General features: G+C 42.8%; 1 protein-coding gene across 1 annotated transcript in view; it reads left to right on the forward strand.

Annotated features, from left to right (window-relative positions):
- ATP2C2 (ATPase secretory pathway Ca2+ transporting 2) overlaps nt 1-16,251 on the forward strand; it is a 211,102-nt gene that overhangs the window by 179,920 nt on the left and 14,931 nt on the right. Inside the window, exon 24 of the mRNA XM_030204530.1 lies at nt 6,710-6,857. Within this exon, the coding sequence (XP_030060390.1) occupies nt 6,710-6,857 (148 nt within the window). The remainder of the gene's footprint in view (nt 1-6,709; nt 6,858-16,251) is intronic.

Consider the following 16,251-nt stretch of genomic DNA (forward strand, 5'->3'; position numbering starts at 1 on the left):
TTTCCGCCCGGATAATAATAATAAAACTTTATTTAGAACCTGCTATATCTATAATAGTCTAAGCAGGGAACAAACCACATGCAAAGTACAATAAAACATAATAAAATTTCTTTCCTCAAAACTATACCGAAATTTGCTATAGTACTCTTAAAAGAAAACATACTGCAAAATAAATTCAAATATTACTAACAGCAAAGTAATATCATACATCAAACGATGTGCAGGCTGGTGGTTTTGCGGACCCTGGGCTGAGAATATCCATGCACTGACCCTTTGGCTGGTGTCTGGAAATGCACCTCCATAACTCTTTCCCCTTGTGGGGAACCTTGGTTTTTTTTCTATATTTTATCTTGACCCCTTTCTGGGTATCTATCCTACAGCTTGGCATGTCTTAGTGATTCTCACCCTTGTTGGTTTGTGTTCTCATGCTGTATTCTCCTAGCATTTCTGCCTGGCCTATCCTCACTTGCAGGGCAGCAGCAACCATGTTTTCCTGGGTTTTGTTTCTCCTTCCCTTTTTCCCCCCTAGGTTTGCATTTCCTTGCCCTTGGCTATGAGCAAGATAGCCTTCCTTTTGTCCCTTTCGCTATAGTCAGTGGACATACAGTGCTCCTCTCTGTTGTGGCCATGATCTGTGTGGGATTGAGTGTATTCCCCCTGTTTCCAAGTTTCCTTCTTACTTTACATGGCTTTCTCCTTGTCTTGGCAAGGGGTTTTGTTGTGCCTTCCCTCCTGGGTCGCTATTGACTTCTGTGGTCCCCATGAGCCGCCCTGAGTTGACCGGTGGATCTTCCTTTGCTGCTGCACCCATGTTTGCTTACGGTTGGCCAGGAGGCCGAGGCCTCTGGAGCAGCATTCCTGTTTTTCAAGGATTGTCATGTCCCTCCTTACGGACTGCTTTGGTATGTCCCACTCGTCTCTGGATTGATCTATGGGACGTAACGGAAGGAAAAATTGTTTCTTACCTGATAATTTTCTTTCCTTTAGTCCCAACAGATCAATCCAGAGGCCCACCTTTGTACTCCTTTGTGACATGGGGTTGGGTGCAGGTGTCACCCCTTGAGTTTGTTTGCTTTTGATGCAGGGGAAAGGCCGCAGTTGCTTGGCAACAGTTGCTGCTGGTTCTCCTCCTTTTTTTGTGTTAAGAGGCAGGAGTTTTGTTCATGGGCTCATTATATCCTTACTGCTTTGGTATTGAACATACTGGAAGTGAGGCTGCTGCACAGTATCCTTTATGGCAGAGCTCTGGCGTTCTCTCTATCTCCACGGGTAGGGGGACATAACCCACTCATCTGTGGATTGATCTGTTGGGACTAAAGGAAAGAAAATTATCAGGTAAGAAACATAATTTTTCCTTATTATTGTTGTTATTAATAAAATATTCATTTTTCTTGTCAAATCCCCTTTGTGTGTGGAGTTTCTTTGGAAACCTCATAATCCATGACCTTTTTCTGCTGAATTATTTATAAGTGTAATTCTGCACTCCACCACTAGAGGATTTGTTACACATGTACTTTTACTCCACCTACGTAAAGTTGCCTTTTACCCAGACAGGTAAAAGAGTGTACACGTGAAACAGCCTGCATACTTTTTCCCACTCTGCGTGGGAGGCATTTTCCAAAGAGACTTCTTTGACACAGATACATGTTTGTTTATTTAGTATTATTATTTATTTATTACATTTGTACCCCGCGCTTTCCCACTCAAAGCAGGTTCAATGCGGCTTACATAGTAATTGGGATTACAAAGTATTGGTGGAGAGAAATAAGTTGAGTATTATCGGAGTAATAAAAGAAATAAGAATGAAGAAATGCAGGGATGAGGGGAGTAGGAGAAGTATGAGCAAGGGTAAGTGAGCAATTGGAGGGCTAGATGAGGGGGATGGGCAAGAGTGAAGGGAGTAGGAGAGGTGTGAGTAAGGGTAGGTGAGCATTGGGGGAGGGGTCGATGAGGCGAAAGGGGATAGAACAAGGGATAAGCAGGGGAGATGTAGTCTAGGTCGTTGTCATTGTCTCCTGGATATGTGATGAATAGATGGGTTTATGGGAATTAATCTGGATCGTTTGGGTAGGTTTGTCTGAACAGATGGGTTTTTAGTGATTTACGAAAGGGCAGATGGTCACTGAGTGATCAAATTGGTCTGGGGAGGGCATTCCAGAGTTGGCTGCCTAAGAAGGAGAAGTTGGATCCATAATAGGTTTTGTACTTGAGTCCTTTGCAATTGGGGTAGTGTAGGTTGAGGTAAGTTCGTGAGGTTGTAGACATGTTCCTGGTGGGGAGGTCGATCAGGTCGAGTATATAGCCTGGAGATTCACCGTGGATAATCTTGTGGATTAGTGTGTGGACTTTGAAATTGATTCGTTCTTTGATAGGGAGCCAATGAAGTTTTTTTCGAAGCCAATGAAGTTTACTGTTTACAATCTTTTGAACAATACCTCCAGTGTGACTATACTGGGAGCACCATGTTAGGCTGCCAAATATAACCTTAGAAAAAAGCCAGCAAAATATCCAGGTACAGGCAATGTCTTTTATAAGTCTAAAACATGGAAATAGTAAAGGTCCTGTCCTCCTCAGGCAGTGTACTGCAAATGTTCCAATGTACAGTATTAGTGGCTCAAGGGTCAAAGTTGTAAGAGCAAACTTAATTTGTGAATAAACATTTTGTGAGTCTGAATGATGAACTGTATCTGTAGCCACTTAAAGCTAATGCACTTCTCCCTCTCTCATTGCACCATTTGATTGCCTTTTTTTTTTTTTTTTTTTGACTACTCAAAGGCAGAAGGTAAACAAGATACAAAGGTGTTTCTAGAGCCAGTATATCAGCCTGTTTTGACATGCCTAAAAAGTGGCTGGAAGCTGCCTTTGATCCTGCATGCATGAAAAGCAGGAAGGCAGATAAACAGCCTGAAAGTGCCATAAACAGTTCTGAGAGGTGGTACAAAATTGCCTTGCCCCTCCCCAGCTTGAGAGAACTGATGTAAAGGGCCAGAGAAAGGAGCCTGTACATCCTGCTACATGTATCATGTACCTGAGAACAAAGTGCCTTTGCCCCTTTCTTAATTCCAGGCAGGGACTGGAACCTCTCGCATTTGTGGGGCCCCTAGTAAGTAAAACAGGAATGAGGAACAAGAGATTAGGAGGGTGGGATCCAGCTGGGTACCACCAGAAATTTGATAAACTCCGTACTTAGGGTAGTTGGGTAAGAGAGAGCAGAGTGAGGGGCATGAGGCAGTAGATTCTGAGGTGGATTGATAGGTGGGGTGAGGGGAAGAAAAGGGTTTGGGGGAATGCTGTACAAGAATTGAAAACTGCCTCTGTGTGTGTGCAGAGGGGGGGGAAGAGGGGGTGGTGGTTGGGAGGCGAGGATAGGGGAGGGCAGACTTATACGGTCTGTACCAGAGCCGCTGATGGGAGAGGGGGTGGTGGTTGGGAGGCGAGGATAGGGGAGGGCAGACTTATACGGTCTGTACCAGAGTCGCTGATGGGAGGCGGGACTGGTGGTTGGGAGGCGGGAAATACTGCTGGGCAGACTTATATGGTCTGTGCCCTGAAAAGGACAGGTACAAATTCAAGGTAAGGTATACACATATGAGTTTGTCTTGGGCAGACTGGATGGACCATGCAGGTCTTTTTCTGCCGTCATCTACTATGTTACTATGTTACAGATATTATATATAAACTATAAACAGAAAGCTGCTGCATTTTCTCAAGCAGTTAAATGACCTAGTGCCAGTATGTGCTGTAGGCAGCATATGGTGGTCTGCATTCTGTTGTATAATGTGTAACACCTCTTGTGCACGGTTTAGATGCATGCAGCGTTTAACTACGCTAGGCTAGCTGCTTCACTAGGTAAAACACTGCAGGGCAGCAACAACCATGTTTTCCTTGGGTTTTGTTTCTCTTTCCCTTTTTTTCCCCTAGGTTTGCATTTCCTTGCCCTTGGCTATGAGCAAGATAGCCTTCCTTTTGTCCCTTTCGCTATAGTTAGTGGACATACACTGCTTCTGTCCTCAGGCTCCTCTCTGTTGTGGCCATGATCTAAGTACATAAGTAATGACATACTGGGAAAAGACCAAAGGTCTATCGAGCCCAGCATCCTGTCCCCGACAGTGGCCAATCCAGGTCAAGGGCACCTGGCAAGATACCCAAACGAACAAACATTTTATACAAGTTATTCCCGAAATTGTGGATTTTTCCCAAGTCCATTTAGTAGCGGTCTATGGACTTGTCCTTTAGGAAACCGTCCAACCCCTTTTTAAACTCTGCCAAGCTAACCGCCTTCACTATGTTCTCCAGCAACGAATTCCAGAGTTTAATTACGCGTTGGGTGAAGAAAAATTTTCTCCTATTTGTTTTAAATTTACTACACTGTAGTTTCATCGCATGCCCCCTAGTCCTAGTATTTTTGGAAAGCGTGAACAGACGCTTCACATCCACCTGTTCCACTCCACTCATTATTTTATATCTCTCTCATGTCTCCCTTCAACCGTCTCTTCTCCAAGCTGAAAAGCCCTAGCCTCCTTAGTCTTTCTTCATAGGGAAATCGTACCATCCCTGCTATCATTTTAGTCGCCCTTCGCTGCAGCTTTTCCAGTTCTACTATCCAGCTTGTAATCGAAAGAGAAAAACGCCTATATTTCGACCCAAATCGGGAGATGGGCGTTTTTCTCGCAAAGGCGCCCAAATCGGTATAATCGAAAGCCGATTTTGGGCGTTTCCAACTGCACTCCGTTGCGGAAACGAATAAAGTTGATGGGGGCGTGTCAGAGGCGGGACTGGGCGTGGTTATCAGCCGAGGAGAGATGGGCGTCTGTAGCTGATAATCGAAAAAAAAAGGCGTTTTTACCGCGATTTTGGGTCACTTCTTTGGACCCTTTTTTTTCACGAACAAGTCCCCAAAAAGTGCCCCAACTGCCCAGATGACCACTGGAGGGAATCGGGGATGATGTCCCCGGACTCCCCCAGTGGTCACTAACCCCCTCCCACCAAAAAAAACCCCACTTTTAAAACTTTTTCCCCAGCCTGTATGCCAGCCTCAAATGCCGTACCCACCTCCATGACAGCAGAATGTGTTCGATCCTCTCACAGCCTTTCCCTGGGTCAGATGTGGCTCTCGGGTGCACTACAGGGTCACATCAGCATTGCATTGTGGTGGGTGTAGGGTATTGGGCTCCGTGATTTCATTAGCTTGTGTTACAGTCTCACGATGTTGGTAGTTGGTAGGCTCTTCTCCCATGGTGCTTTTCCCCCTGCCTACTGGGTCAGAGTGTGCCCTGTTGTGTTTCCTGTTGTAGTCCATGCGGTAGTGGCCATTTTTGTAAGCCAGTCTTAGTTCCCTTTCCTGTGTTAGCCACGTTAGACAACTTAGTTCTTACCTTGAATGTGGCTGAAAGAGGGCATTGTACAGCATTCTGCCAGCTCTGACCTACTGCTAATCTCAGTACCAGGGAGACTCGTTGCCAGTGGGGCACCACCTCTGCAGTTAACTGTGAGTAAACGTGCTTATTCCAATAAAGGACGTTTTCGGAGAGCTTAGTCTTCAGGTGTCAACTGGTGTGCCAATGTTATACAGCAGCAACAAGTCCTAGAGGCCTGCGTGTATGCAGGTCCATGGAGCACTTTTAGTGGGTACCACAGTGCACTTCAGGCAGGTGGACTCAGGCCGATCCCCCCCCCCCCCCACCTGCAAGCAACACTTGTGCTGGTAAATGGGAGGCCTCCAAAACCCACTGTACCCACATGTAGGTGCCCCCTTCACCCCTAAGAGCTATGGTAGTGTTGTACATTTGTGGGTTTTGGGGGAGGGGGGTTGGGAGCTCAGCACCCTTGGTAAGGGAGCTATGCATGTGGGAGCTTTTTCTGAAGTCCACCGCACTGACCTAGGGTGCCCAGTTGGTGTCCTGGTATATCAGGGGGGCCAGTGTACTACCAATCCTGGCCCCTCCCACGACCAAATGGCTCGGATTAGGACGTTTTTGAGCTGGGCGTTTTTAGTTTCCATTATCGCTAAAAAAAAAACAAATGTCCAGCTCAAAAACGTCCATTTTTTCAAAAATACGGTTCGGCCCGCTCCTTCACGGACCCGTTCTTGGAGATAAACGCCCATGGAGATAGACGTTTGCATTCGATTATGCCCCTCCACATACTCAATACTCAAGGTGCGGTCGCACCATGGAGCGATACAGTGTACGCCCCCTGTTTCCAAGTGCCAGGATTCTATCTATGGCATCCAAAATTGTGAACCCAAATTGCATGCGCATCTTAATTGAGTAATGAGCCATTAACTAGCAATCATTGGGCACTAAACCAATTATTGCCATTAATTGGCTCCAATTAGGTGTTGGTCTATAAAGATCTGTGAGCAAATATTTTGGCGTGCAACTCAAAAGGGATCATGGCCATGGGAGGAGCATGGGTGGGCCAGGGACGTTCACTAAAGATACACACGGTATTATAAAATTGAGGGGATCCATGCCTAACTTACATGCCAGGATCTACGCCTGGTTTCGCATCCTTGTGCCCAAAATTGAGTGTGAATACCAGCACTATGCGTTCTATAAAGGGCGTGCATCCTGGAGCGCCCTTTATAGAATACTGTTCTGTGCTGATTTTGCCTAAATACTCTATTTTATGGAATGAGATGTTAAGAACATGTTTGTGTTTTCCAAGAGGGGCTTCATACAGTATATGTTGTATTTTCTTTCCATAGCTTGGGGGTTGAACCAGTTGATAAAGATGCCATCAAACAGCCACCCCGTAATGCTAAGGATTCAATTCTAAGTAAATCACTAGTACTGAAAATCCTCATCTCTGCTGCTGTTATCATCAGTGGCACCCTCTTTGTCTTTTGGAAAGAGGTAAGAATGATCTTTATTTGTCATCATTTACTACGTAACAATCAGTTCAGTGAGTCTAGATTCCTTTAGCCATTTTAGTTAGGTTAGTATATTATTTTCTATGCTTAAATGCTTACAATATCCGCTCCCCTTATGCCTTTCATGTGCATTCCGTTTCTGATATAGACATGATCCACGTCTGTGCAAGCATGTCCAAACGGTGTTCAGTGCAAGCCTCCACTGCCAGGTTGTTTTAGGCCTAGTCATTTCCCAGTCTGGGTCTTATAGGCAACTTCTTAATCAGACATCCAGGCCTTCTCCCATATCACGCTGTAACATTTTGTACTAATACAGCCACCAAAATTTGTGAGGCTACTGGTCAAAAATATCTCACCTCCCGAGGCTCAGTGATGGCCTTAGCCATTGATCACTTGATGCCTTTTTGAAAGTGTGATACAGTTGTAGCATTTCTGTTAGGGTTGTAACTGCCACGCCAAGGAGTCGACCACAAACCATCTTGGAAGTTAGGTACAGTCATCCTATTCCTATTTAGGGTTGCTTATTTTCTGTCCTTTTAAAGATGTGGGTTGTTGTTTTTTGTTGTTGTTGTGTGTGTGTGTGAGACCTCTTCAGAATAACTGGGGGAATTATGGCTGTGCAGATGTCTGATGTTGAAAAACGCATGGTTTCAAACAAGGTATCTTCCAAAGATATCACCAAAACAGTGAAGATAGGGTATCCTGTTAGCAAGATTGCAATAGAGACCATAGTAGACTATCGCATATTTTCAAAGCACTTAGCCTTCCAAAGTTCCATAGAAACCTATGGAACTTTGGAAGGCTAAGTGCTTTGAAAATGAGCCCCCAGGTGTCTTTAAATAAAAAAAAAAAAATCAGACAAACGATTGGAAATTAACACTGTCAACTGCTGAGCAAGATGTAAATAGGAACAACAAACGTAGTTTGAAATGTCTATATGCAAATGCCAGCAGCCTACAAATAATATAAGAGAGTTAGAATATATTGCACTAAATAAAAAATTAGATATAATGGGCATCTCTGAGACCTGATGGAAGGAGGATAACCAGTGGGACACTGTCATACCAGGGTACAAATTATATCGTAGTGATAGGGTGGATCGAATTGGTGGAGGGGTAGCATTGTATGTTAAGGAGGGCCTTGAATCAAATAGATTGAAAATTCTGCAGGAAACAGAACATATCTTGGAATCCCTATGGATTGAAATTCCATGTGTAAAGGGGAAAAGGATAGTGATAGGAGTGTACTACCGTCCACCTGGTCAGGATGAACAGATAGATGTAGAAATGTTATCAGAAATTAGGCTAACAAACTGGGCAACACAAAAATAATGGGTGATTTAAGTTACTCCACTATTGACTGGGTAAATGTAATATCTGGGCATGCTAGGGAGGTAAAATTCCTTGATGAAATCAAGGACTGCTTTATGGAGCTGCTGGTACAGGAGCCAACTAGAGGAGGAAAAATTCTTGACCTAGTCCTTAATAGAGCACATGATCTGATGCAGGAGGTAATGGTGCTGGGGTCGCTTGATAACAGTGATCATAAAATGATCACATTTCATATCAGCTTTGGAGTAAGTACACACAGAAAATCCAATACATTAGTGTGTAACTTTAAAAAAGGAGACTAAAATAAAGTGAGAAGAATGGTGAAAAAAAACCTTAGAGGAGCAGTTGCAAAGGTCAAAAATTTTCATTAGGCATGAATGCTGTTCAAAAATACCATCCTGGAAGCCCAGGTCAAATATTCTATGCATTAAAAAAAAGAGGAAGAAAGCTTGTTCGGGTTAAATTGATGGGGTGGTTATACCATGTGACGTAATCTTGTTCAATTGTTGGAGAGACATTTTGAAGTACCTTTGTTAATGTGAAGTTTGCAAAGAATATTTATCGTACTGCATATTTCTTGCATGATCATTTTATAGCTCTCATAAGCCTATTTTTGAGCCAAGTTTTATTATTGTACACTCAGCCCCTCTATTTGTTATAGAGAAAAAATAAAAGGGGTCAGTTGTTTTGTGTGTTTTTTTTTCAAATGTACCAATGTTTGTCAAGCTGGATTTTTGGGAACTCCAGGTACCTAATCATTTTGATTGCTGTAATGAACTAATTCCCCCTCCTCCCATTTATTAAACCTCACTAGCGGCTGCCGCACGGCAATGCTGACTCAGCCCGTTCATTAAACTTGTCCCATGTATTTCATTTAGTTGACTATGGCATTTTGATGGACAGGTTTCATTTTATTTTTGCTTAACTGTTCCTTGACTAGTGTATCGCTTAAGTGTAGTGGAACAGAGTCCTGGACACTTGTTTTAAGAAAGGGACCTTTGATACAAAATTATATTTGGGACTGATGATTGACATTTTGGGAGCATAGATTTATTTATTTTATTAATTAGGATTTATTTACCACCTTTTTGAAGGAATTCACTCAAGGCAGTGAACAGTAAGAATAGATCAAACATGAGCAATAGACAATTACAGCAGTAAACATATTCAAATAAAAATACAAAGTATGGCATAGTATTCTACTTACAATGTCAACACAATACGTAATAGAACATTTTAATTGATAGTGAAAGGTAAAGAAAAGATGTGAAGGCGAGGACAGGAAGGAACCTCTACGTCAAGAAATCAAAAACAACCAGGTTGACCTAATCTAACTGATAGGTGAATTGAGCTCATTTTCCAAGGGTCTCTTTTCTCACATTATGGGCATATTTATACCTTCTTTATGGGGAGGGAGGGTGTTGAGGAATAGAGGATACCTAATATTTCAGCCATGGGTTCCATTCCATCACTAACCAAACTAAGGAAGCTAAGAAGAAGAGAGCGATCTACATGTGACAAGAAGAAATTTGAGAATTATAAGTAAATTCTCTGAGAGAGTGGGTATGGCTTACATGCTGTGGAAAAACTAAGGGCCCCATTTACAAAGGCATAATAGTGTTTGTAGTGCTCGCTAAAAATAAGCGTGCGCTAAATGCTAGAGATGACCATATATTCCCTCCATATGGGCCTCTCTAGCATTAGCATGTGCTAATAATTAGAGCACGCTAAAAATGCTAGTGTGCCTTTATAAAAGACCCCTCAAGACAGGAGGTCCCATGAGATGATGCAAAGGAAGTCAGATGCATGCATAGTGGTGCCTCTAACAGGCTTCTAGAAGTTTTTACTAAGTTAGAGAGTTTTATCCATGCAGGCTCTGTTGGACTTGCTGTCCCACTTCTCCTCAGAGAATATAGAGTAACGACAAACATAAAGATTTCAGATACTTTAAATTTGATATGACGAAGTTTGGCAAGCTGTAGATACTATAGAGCATAGTAAAAAAAAAATTTGTTTGCTTTAGTAGGATTTGAATGCCAGATATTTGCGTACTTTGAGCATAGAGTTGTTTGCATTTGTAAATCTTCCTCATGAGTTAAGCAACGTGTTCCTGAGTATATGCAGGAGTTTCTTTTCCCAGAGAGAATTACTTGGAACAGGAAAAGCAAAATCATCTCGACATAGTAGCTCTGTAAAGCACTGGTAATGATTCCTAGTTTCATTGCTGTCTTCTTTTGGTTTGTAAGATTGTTTTGTGGGTTCCTCCTCCTAGCACAGTTGGAATCAGAGCTAAGATCTTGGCACCATTAGTTTGGGACTACCAGAGGTTTTTTTTCTCCCCCTTATTGTAATGTCTATTCTCTCACTGCTGTGATCTGGTCATTGCAAGAATTGTCCTTCCCGAATCCTGTATCATTGATTCTAAATCTGGCCACCAGTTGTCACTCATAATAATGACAGTGACTCCCTCACTCCTTGAATGTTGTCTTCACAGAACAGCCCAGCCCCAGCTGACTCAGAGTACAGGATTTTGCTGTAGAACCACTGGACCAGTCTAAAATTATTGTACTTTTTTTCTATTTTCACACTTGGCTGTGTGGGTCAGCCCGACTCCTTGCTCCCATTGTCATGTATGGATTTCTTCTGGTTGTGATAGACTTGGTACTGATTTGTGTGGGTGAGCAGGGTAGGAGTACTTTTGCAAGATTAATCACTGAAAGCATTTGTCAGCTGGCACTTTGAACCTTTAACTTAAACAGGTTTTTCAGGCCCTGTGTTTAAATATTTAATCGGTGATAGGTGAGTTTTCGAGTCTTTGTCTTAAAGCCAGTTACTGCTCTGGGACTAAGTTCAGCTTTCCTGTCTTTGTGTTCATGAATCATAAGAGGAAGAGCAGAACAATTTCAGCCACCCTAACAACTCCTCTGTCCCTTCCCCTTCTTGTGGTTTTATGCGCACTCTCATCTCAAATTGTCCTTAACCCAGGGTCATTGTTAGCCATGCTAGGGCCCTGGTCAAAGGTTTGAGAGAAGGATCCAAGTCTACCAGCAAGAGGTGCCTCATTCAGTTTCCCTGTGGGATGGAGGCCTGGCTATACCTCACTAATGCTCCCCGTCCCCTTCTAATTGCTCTCAACGTTTCCCCAGAACAATAACCCATCCCTGCAAGCACCCAATGGCTCTAGTGGATCTGCTGATACAACCAGAAGCTGCACAGCCTGAGTTTTAATACCTATTCTGTCTCAAGAAAGTGTTGGCACACATCTTTCAAAAAGCAACAACCAAGTTCTGGCAGAGCTAACATGGGGAGCTTTTTCCCCATGTTCAGGGGAGGAGTAAGTTAAGTTCTCAGGAGGGGAGAAGAGTGGTTGTTGGGGAATGAAAGGAATCTGTAGGGAGGGGAAGAATAACATGTAAAACTCAAGAGGATAGAGTAGATAGACGAAGAGAAAAAAGCTTCCAGCCCTAGGAGAACAATTCTTCTTTCCTCTTCTCCCTCCTTTTTGGACTGCTAAGCCTTTGCTATATTTTTCATTTTCTGTCAGCGAAAAAGGAGTCAGTAAGTTATATCGGCACACATCACTAGGGCAGAACAGCTCTGCCACAGTTCAAAACTAAGAATAAAAGATCTGTTTTCCCGCTGTACAGAAAAGAGACAAATACAAAGGTCTCACAGGATTAATGGATAATGCAGTTTAGAAATTTCAAATAAATATTTACAGAAAGGTTCAAATATATGCATTTCCTGATTATAGGCAAAAAAAAAAAGGTTAAGATTTTTGGATAAGCTGTGCTATTCTTGATTTTCCTATGTTCATCAGAAGTAAGATTTAGTAAGAAATATTAATGTGGGAAGATGTATAAAGCCATTGCACTAGTTCACCGAACAAGTGTCTGAAGGAATAAAGGCAAAACAGGTGGCAGAAAGAAGAATATAGAAAAGACTACCGCATAAAACTCAAAGAAGTAAAGAGAGAAATATGGCTGGCAAAAGTGCAGGTGGGAAAAAAATGGCTAGAGACAGAGAGGTGATGACACCTTTTTTTTGGTATATTGGAGAAAGGAGGAAGGATAGAGAAGGAATTGAGTTTGGAAGCTGCTGAGAACTAATATGTGGAGAGTAATAAGGAAAAGGTGGTCATGCTAAACAAATACTTTTGTGTTCATAGAAGATAATCCTGGAGAAGGACCTCCTCTGTTGGTTGACAGACATATATAGGAGTGGAGTAGATATTATTTCTCTTCGGTGTTCATGGAGGAAAATCCTGGAGAAGGACTGCGGTTGGCTGCCGAGGGAATGTCTGGGAATGGAGTGGATACTGCGCCGTTTGCGGAAGAAAGAGTTTATAAACAGCTGGAGAATTTGAAGGTGAACAAAGCTATGGGGCCGGATGGGATACATCCCAGGATACTAAAGGAGCTCAGAGAGGTCCTGGCGGGACCTCTTAAAGATTTATTTAATAGATCTTTAGAGAAGGGAGAGGTTCTGCGAGATTGGTGACGAGCGGATGTGGTCCCTCTTCACAAAAGTGGAGACAGGAAAGAAGTGGGAAGTTACAGACCAGTAAGTCTCACATTGGTGGTAAGAAAAATAATGGAGTCGCTGCTGAAAGAAAGGATAGTTAACTTTCTAGAAGCCGACAGGTTACAGGACCCGAGGCAATATGGCTTTACCAAAGGAAAATCCTGCCAAACAAATCTTATTGACTTTTTTGACTGGGTGACCAAAGAGCTGGATGAGGGACGAGCGCTAGATGTAATCTACTTGAACTTCAGCAAAGCCTTTGATACGGTCCCCCATAGAAGACTCATGAATAAGCTGAAAGGGTTGAACTTAGGACCGAAAGTGGTGAACTGGATAAGAAACTGGTTGACTGGCAGAGGGTGGTGGTAAACGGAATCCACTCGGAGGAAAGGAAGGTGAGCAGTGGAGTTCCTCAGGGGTCAGTGCTGGGGCTTATTCTGTTTAACATATTTGTGGGCGATATTGCTGAAGGATTGGAAGGAAAGGTGTGCCTTTTTGCGGATGACATGAAAATAGCCAATAGAGTTGATACCCTGGAGGGAGTAGAAACGATGAGAAGGGATCTCCGAACATTAGAAGAATGGTTGAAGGTCTGGCAGTTAAAATTTAATAAGTGTCGTACAAAGAAACCACCCAGTCTTTTTTTTTTTTTTTTTAGAGAAAAAAAAAATGAAAAATTAATAAAAAATGGTGTGTATTGTGTAATATAAATATTTTTTTTCTTTTTTATATGCTAATGGTGCTCAGTAGGAGGGGTCACAGGATCGTCTTTCAGTATAATACTGCTAACACCCCTTAAAACATCATAGCACTCCTGCCTTCCTATCCCTACCACAATATATTCTGAGTTGTCCGTTATATTGACAATGTTTGAAAAATATTTGAAAGATAGTTCTACTTAGCTCATTCAAGAGTGCAGGAGTTCACTGGTGAGTCAGACGTCCTGTGGGGATCCCCATCCGTGTTGTGACTTTAAAAAAATTTGACCGTAGTTAGCACTACTCCCTAAAAGTGGGACTAAAGTCCACTGTTCAAAGCGTATGTTGTTGCAGGTTCCCTACATGCTGGCATGTTTCGCTTCGTTAGCGTCCTCAGGGGAACACTATTTCATCTGTGGCAGGACTTAACAGGAAAAAGGAGGTCGTGATGCTCCTGTATAAGACTCTGGTGAGACCTCATTTAGAATATTGTGTACAATTTTGGAGACTTGCACCTTCAAAAAGAAATTAATAGGATGGAGTCAGTCCAGAGGGTGGCTACTAAAATGGTCAATGGTCTTCATCATAAAGCATGTGGGGACAGACGTAAAGATCTCAATATGTATGCTTTGCAAGATGGGGAGATATGATAGACATTTAAATACTTATGTGGCACAAATGCACAAGAGGCAAGTCTATTTCAATTGAAAGGAAGCTCTGGAACGAGGGGCCATAGGATAAAGGTGAAAGGGGTAGACCGAAGTAACCTGAGGAAATACTTCTTCACAGAAAGGGTGGTGAATTCATGGAAAGGCCTTCCAGTGGAAGTGGAGATGAAAACAGTACATAGGATATCTAAGGGAACGATAGGGAGAATAGATGGCATGAATGGGCAGCCTGGATAGGCCATATGGTCTTTTTCTGTCTGTTTTTCTGTTTCCAGTGGCTTACAAAATCTGAGGCAGCATGGTTTTACCAAAGGAAAATGATGTTGAACAAATCTAATTTGATTTTCTTTGACTGGTTGACCAGAGAACTAGATCAAGGACACGCACTAGATGTGGACTTCAGTTCATCTTAGGAGGTTTGTGAACTAACAGGCTGATGTTAGGACCCAAAGTGGTGAACTGGATTAGAAACTGATTGACAGACGTCAGAGGGTGGTAGTGAATAGAATTGACTGAGAAGAAAGGTGAGTAGCGGAGTGTCCCAAGGATCAGTATTGGGGCTGATTCTATTCAGTATATTTGTAAGTGACATTGCCAAAGCGTTAGAAGGCACAGTTTGCCTTTTAGTAGACAGCACAAAGATTTGCAACAGAGTGGACACCTCGGAATGAGTGAACAACATGAGAAGTGATCTAAAAGATTAAAAGAATGGTCTAATGTTTAGCAGTTAAAATTTATTGCAAAGATGATGTAGAGTGATGCACATAGGGTATAGAAACCCCAAACCAGGGCTTTATTTTGAGGGGGTACTTGGGGGTACTGAGTACCGGCACCTTTTCCATTGTCTGCTAAAATTGACCCATGGTCCCCAAGTTTAAATGAAAGAGCTCAGGCTCTACACACCAGTTCTGCCTTGTCAAGGATTCTGTGACTGGTTTCAGTGGGCCTGGCAATTGTGGGTTGGGTCCCTCAGTGGTCACCCCAACCCTGAAGGGTAGCCTGACATTTGAGTACCGGCACCTTTTTTGCTAGAAAAAACATTCTGCCCAAAGCAGTTGTATTTGCCTAGGAGTTGAGAGGCTGATATGCACAGACTGGGAGAGGAACCTTGGGGTGATAGTGTCGGAGGATCTTAAGGCAGCAAAACAATGTAACAAGGTGGTAACTGTAACCAGAAGGACGCTAGGCTGCATAGAGAGAAGCGTATTCAGTAGAAGGAAGGAGATGTTAATGCCTTTGTACAAGTCATCAGTTAGGCCCCATTTGGACTATTGTGTTCAGTTTTGGAGGCCGTATCTAGCTAAGGACATTAAAAGACTTGAGGCGGTTCAGAAAAGGTGACAAAAATTATAAGGGTCTTGTGCCAAAAGATGTATGAGACGAGACTTGAAGACCTCAATATGTATATCCTAGAGGAAAGGAAAGGAGGGATGGGGGGATATGATACAGACGTTTGAATACTTAAAAGGTATTAATATGCAAACTAATCTTTTTCAGTAGAACTCTAGAGGTCATGAGTTGAGGTTGCAGGGTGGAAGACGTATCAGGAAATACTTCTTTACAGAAAGGGTGGTGGATGCTTGGAATGCCATCTCCGTGGGTGGCTGTGAAGACAAAAAGGGTGACTGAATTCAAGAATGCGTGGGATAAACACAGGAACACTATATAGAAAAGGGATGGAATCCAATTAAAGCAAATGACCTCATAACTGGAGTGAGCTATGACGGCAGCTTCAGAGGTTGCAAAGTATGACCAAGGCCAGGCAGACGTCTACTGTGGCAAAACAAATCGGGATCAAGGCTGGAATGGGCTTCAGCAGCAACTCCAGTATTTGGGAAGTAGGATGGTGCCAGGCAGACTTCTACTGTGTCTGCCCCAAAATTGGCAGAACTATTGTTAGTAATATGTAAATTATCTTTAAAATCGAGCGTGGTACCGGAAGATTGGAAGGTAGCCCATGTAACGCCGATATTAAAAAAAAAAAAAAGGTTCCAGAGGGGATCCGGGAAATTATAGACCAGTCAGCCTGACGTTGGTGCCGGGCAAAATGGTAAAGACTATTATAAAGAACAAAGTTACAGAGCAATGAAACAGAGCCAACCTGGATTTAGTGAAGGGAAATCTTGCCTCACCAATCTACATTTCTTTGAAGGGGT

The sequence above is a fragment of the Microcaecilia unicolor genome, chromosome 5, assembly GCF_901765095.1.
Source record: "Microcaecilia unicolor chromosome 5, aMicUni1.1, whole genome shotgun sequence".
NCBI classification, from domain to species: Eukaryota; Metazoa; Chordata; class Amphibia; order Gymnophiona; family Siphonopidae; genus Microcaecilia; species Microcaecilia unicolor.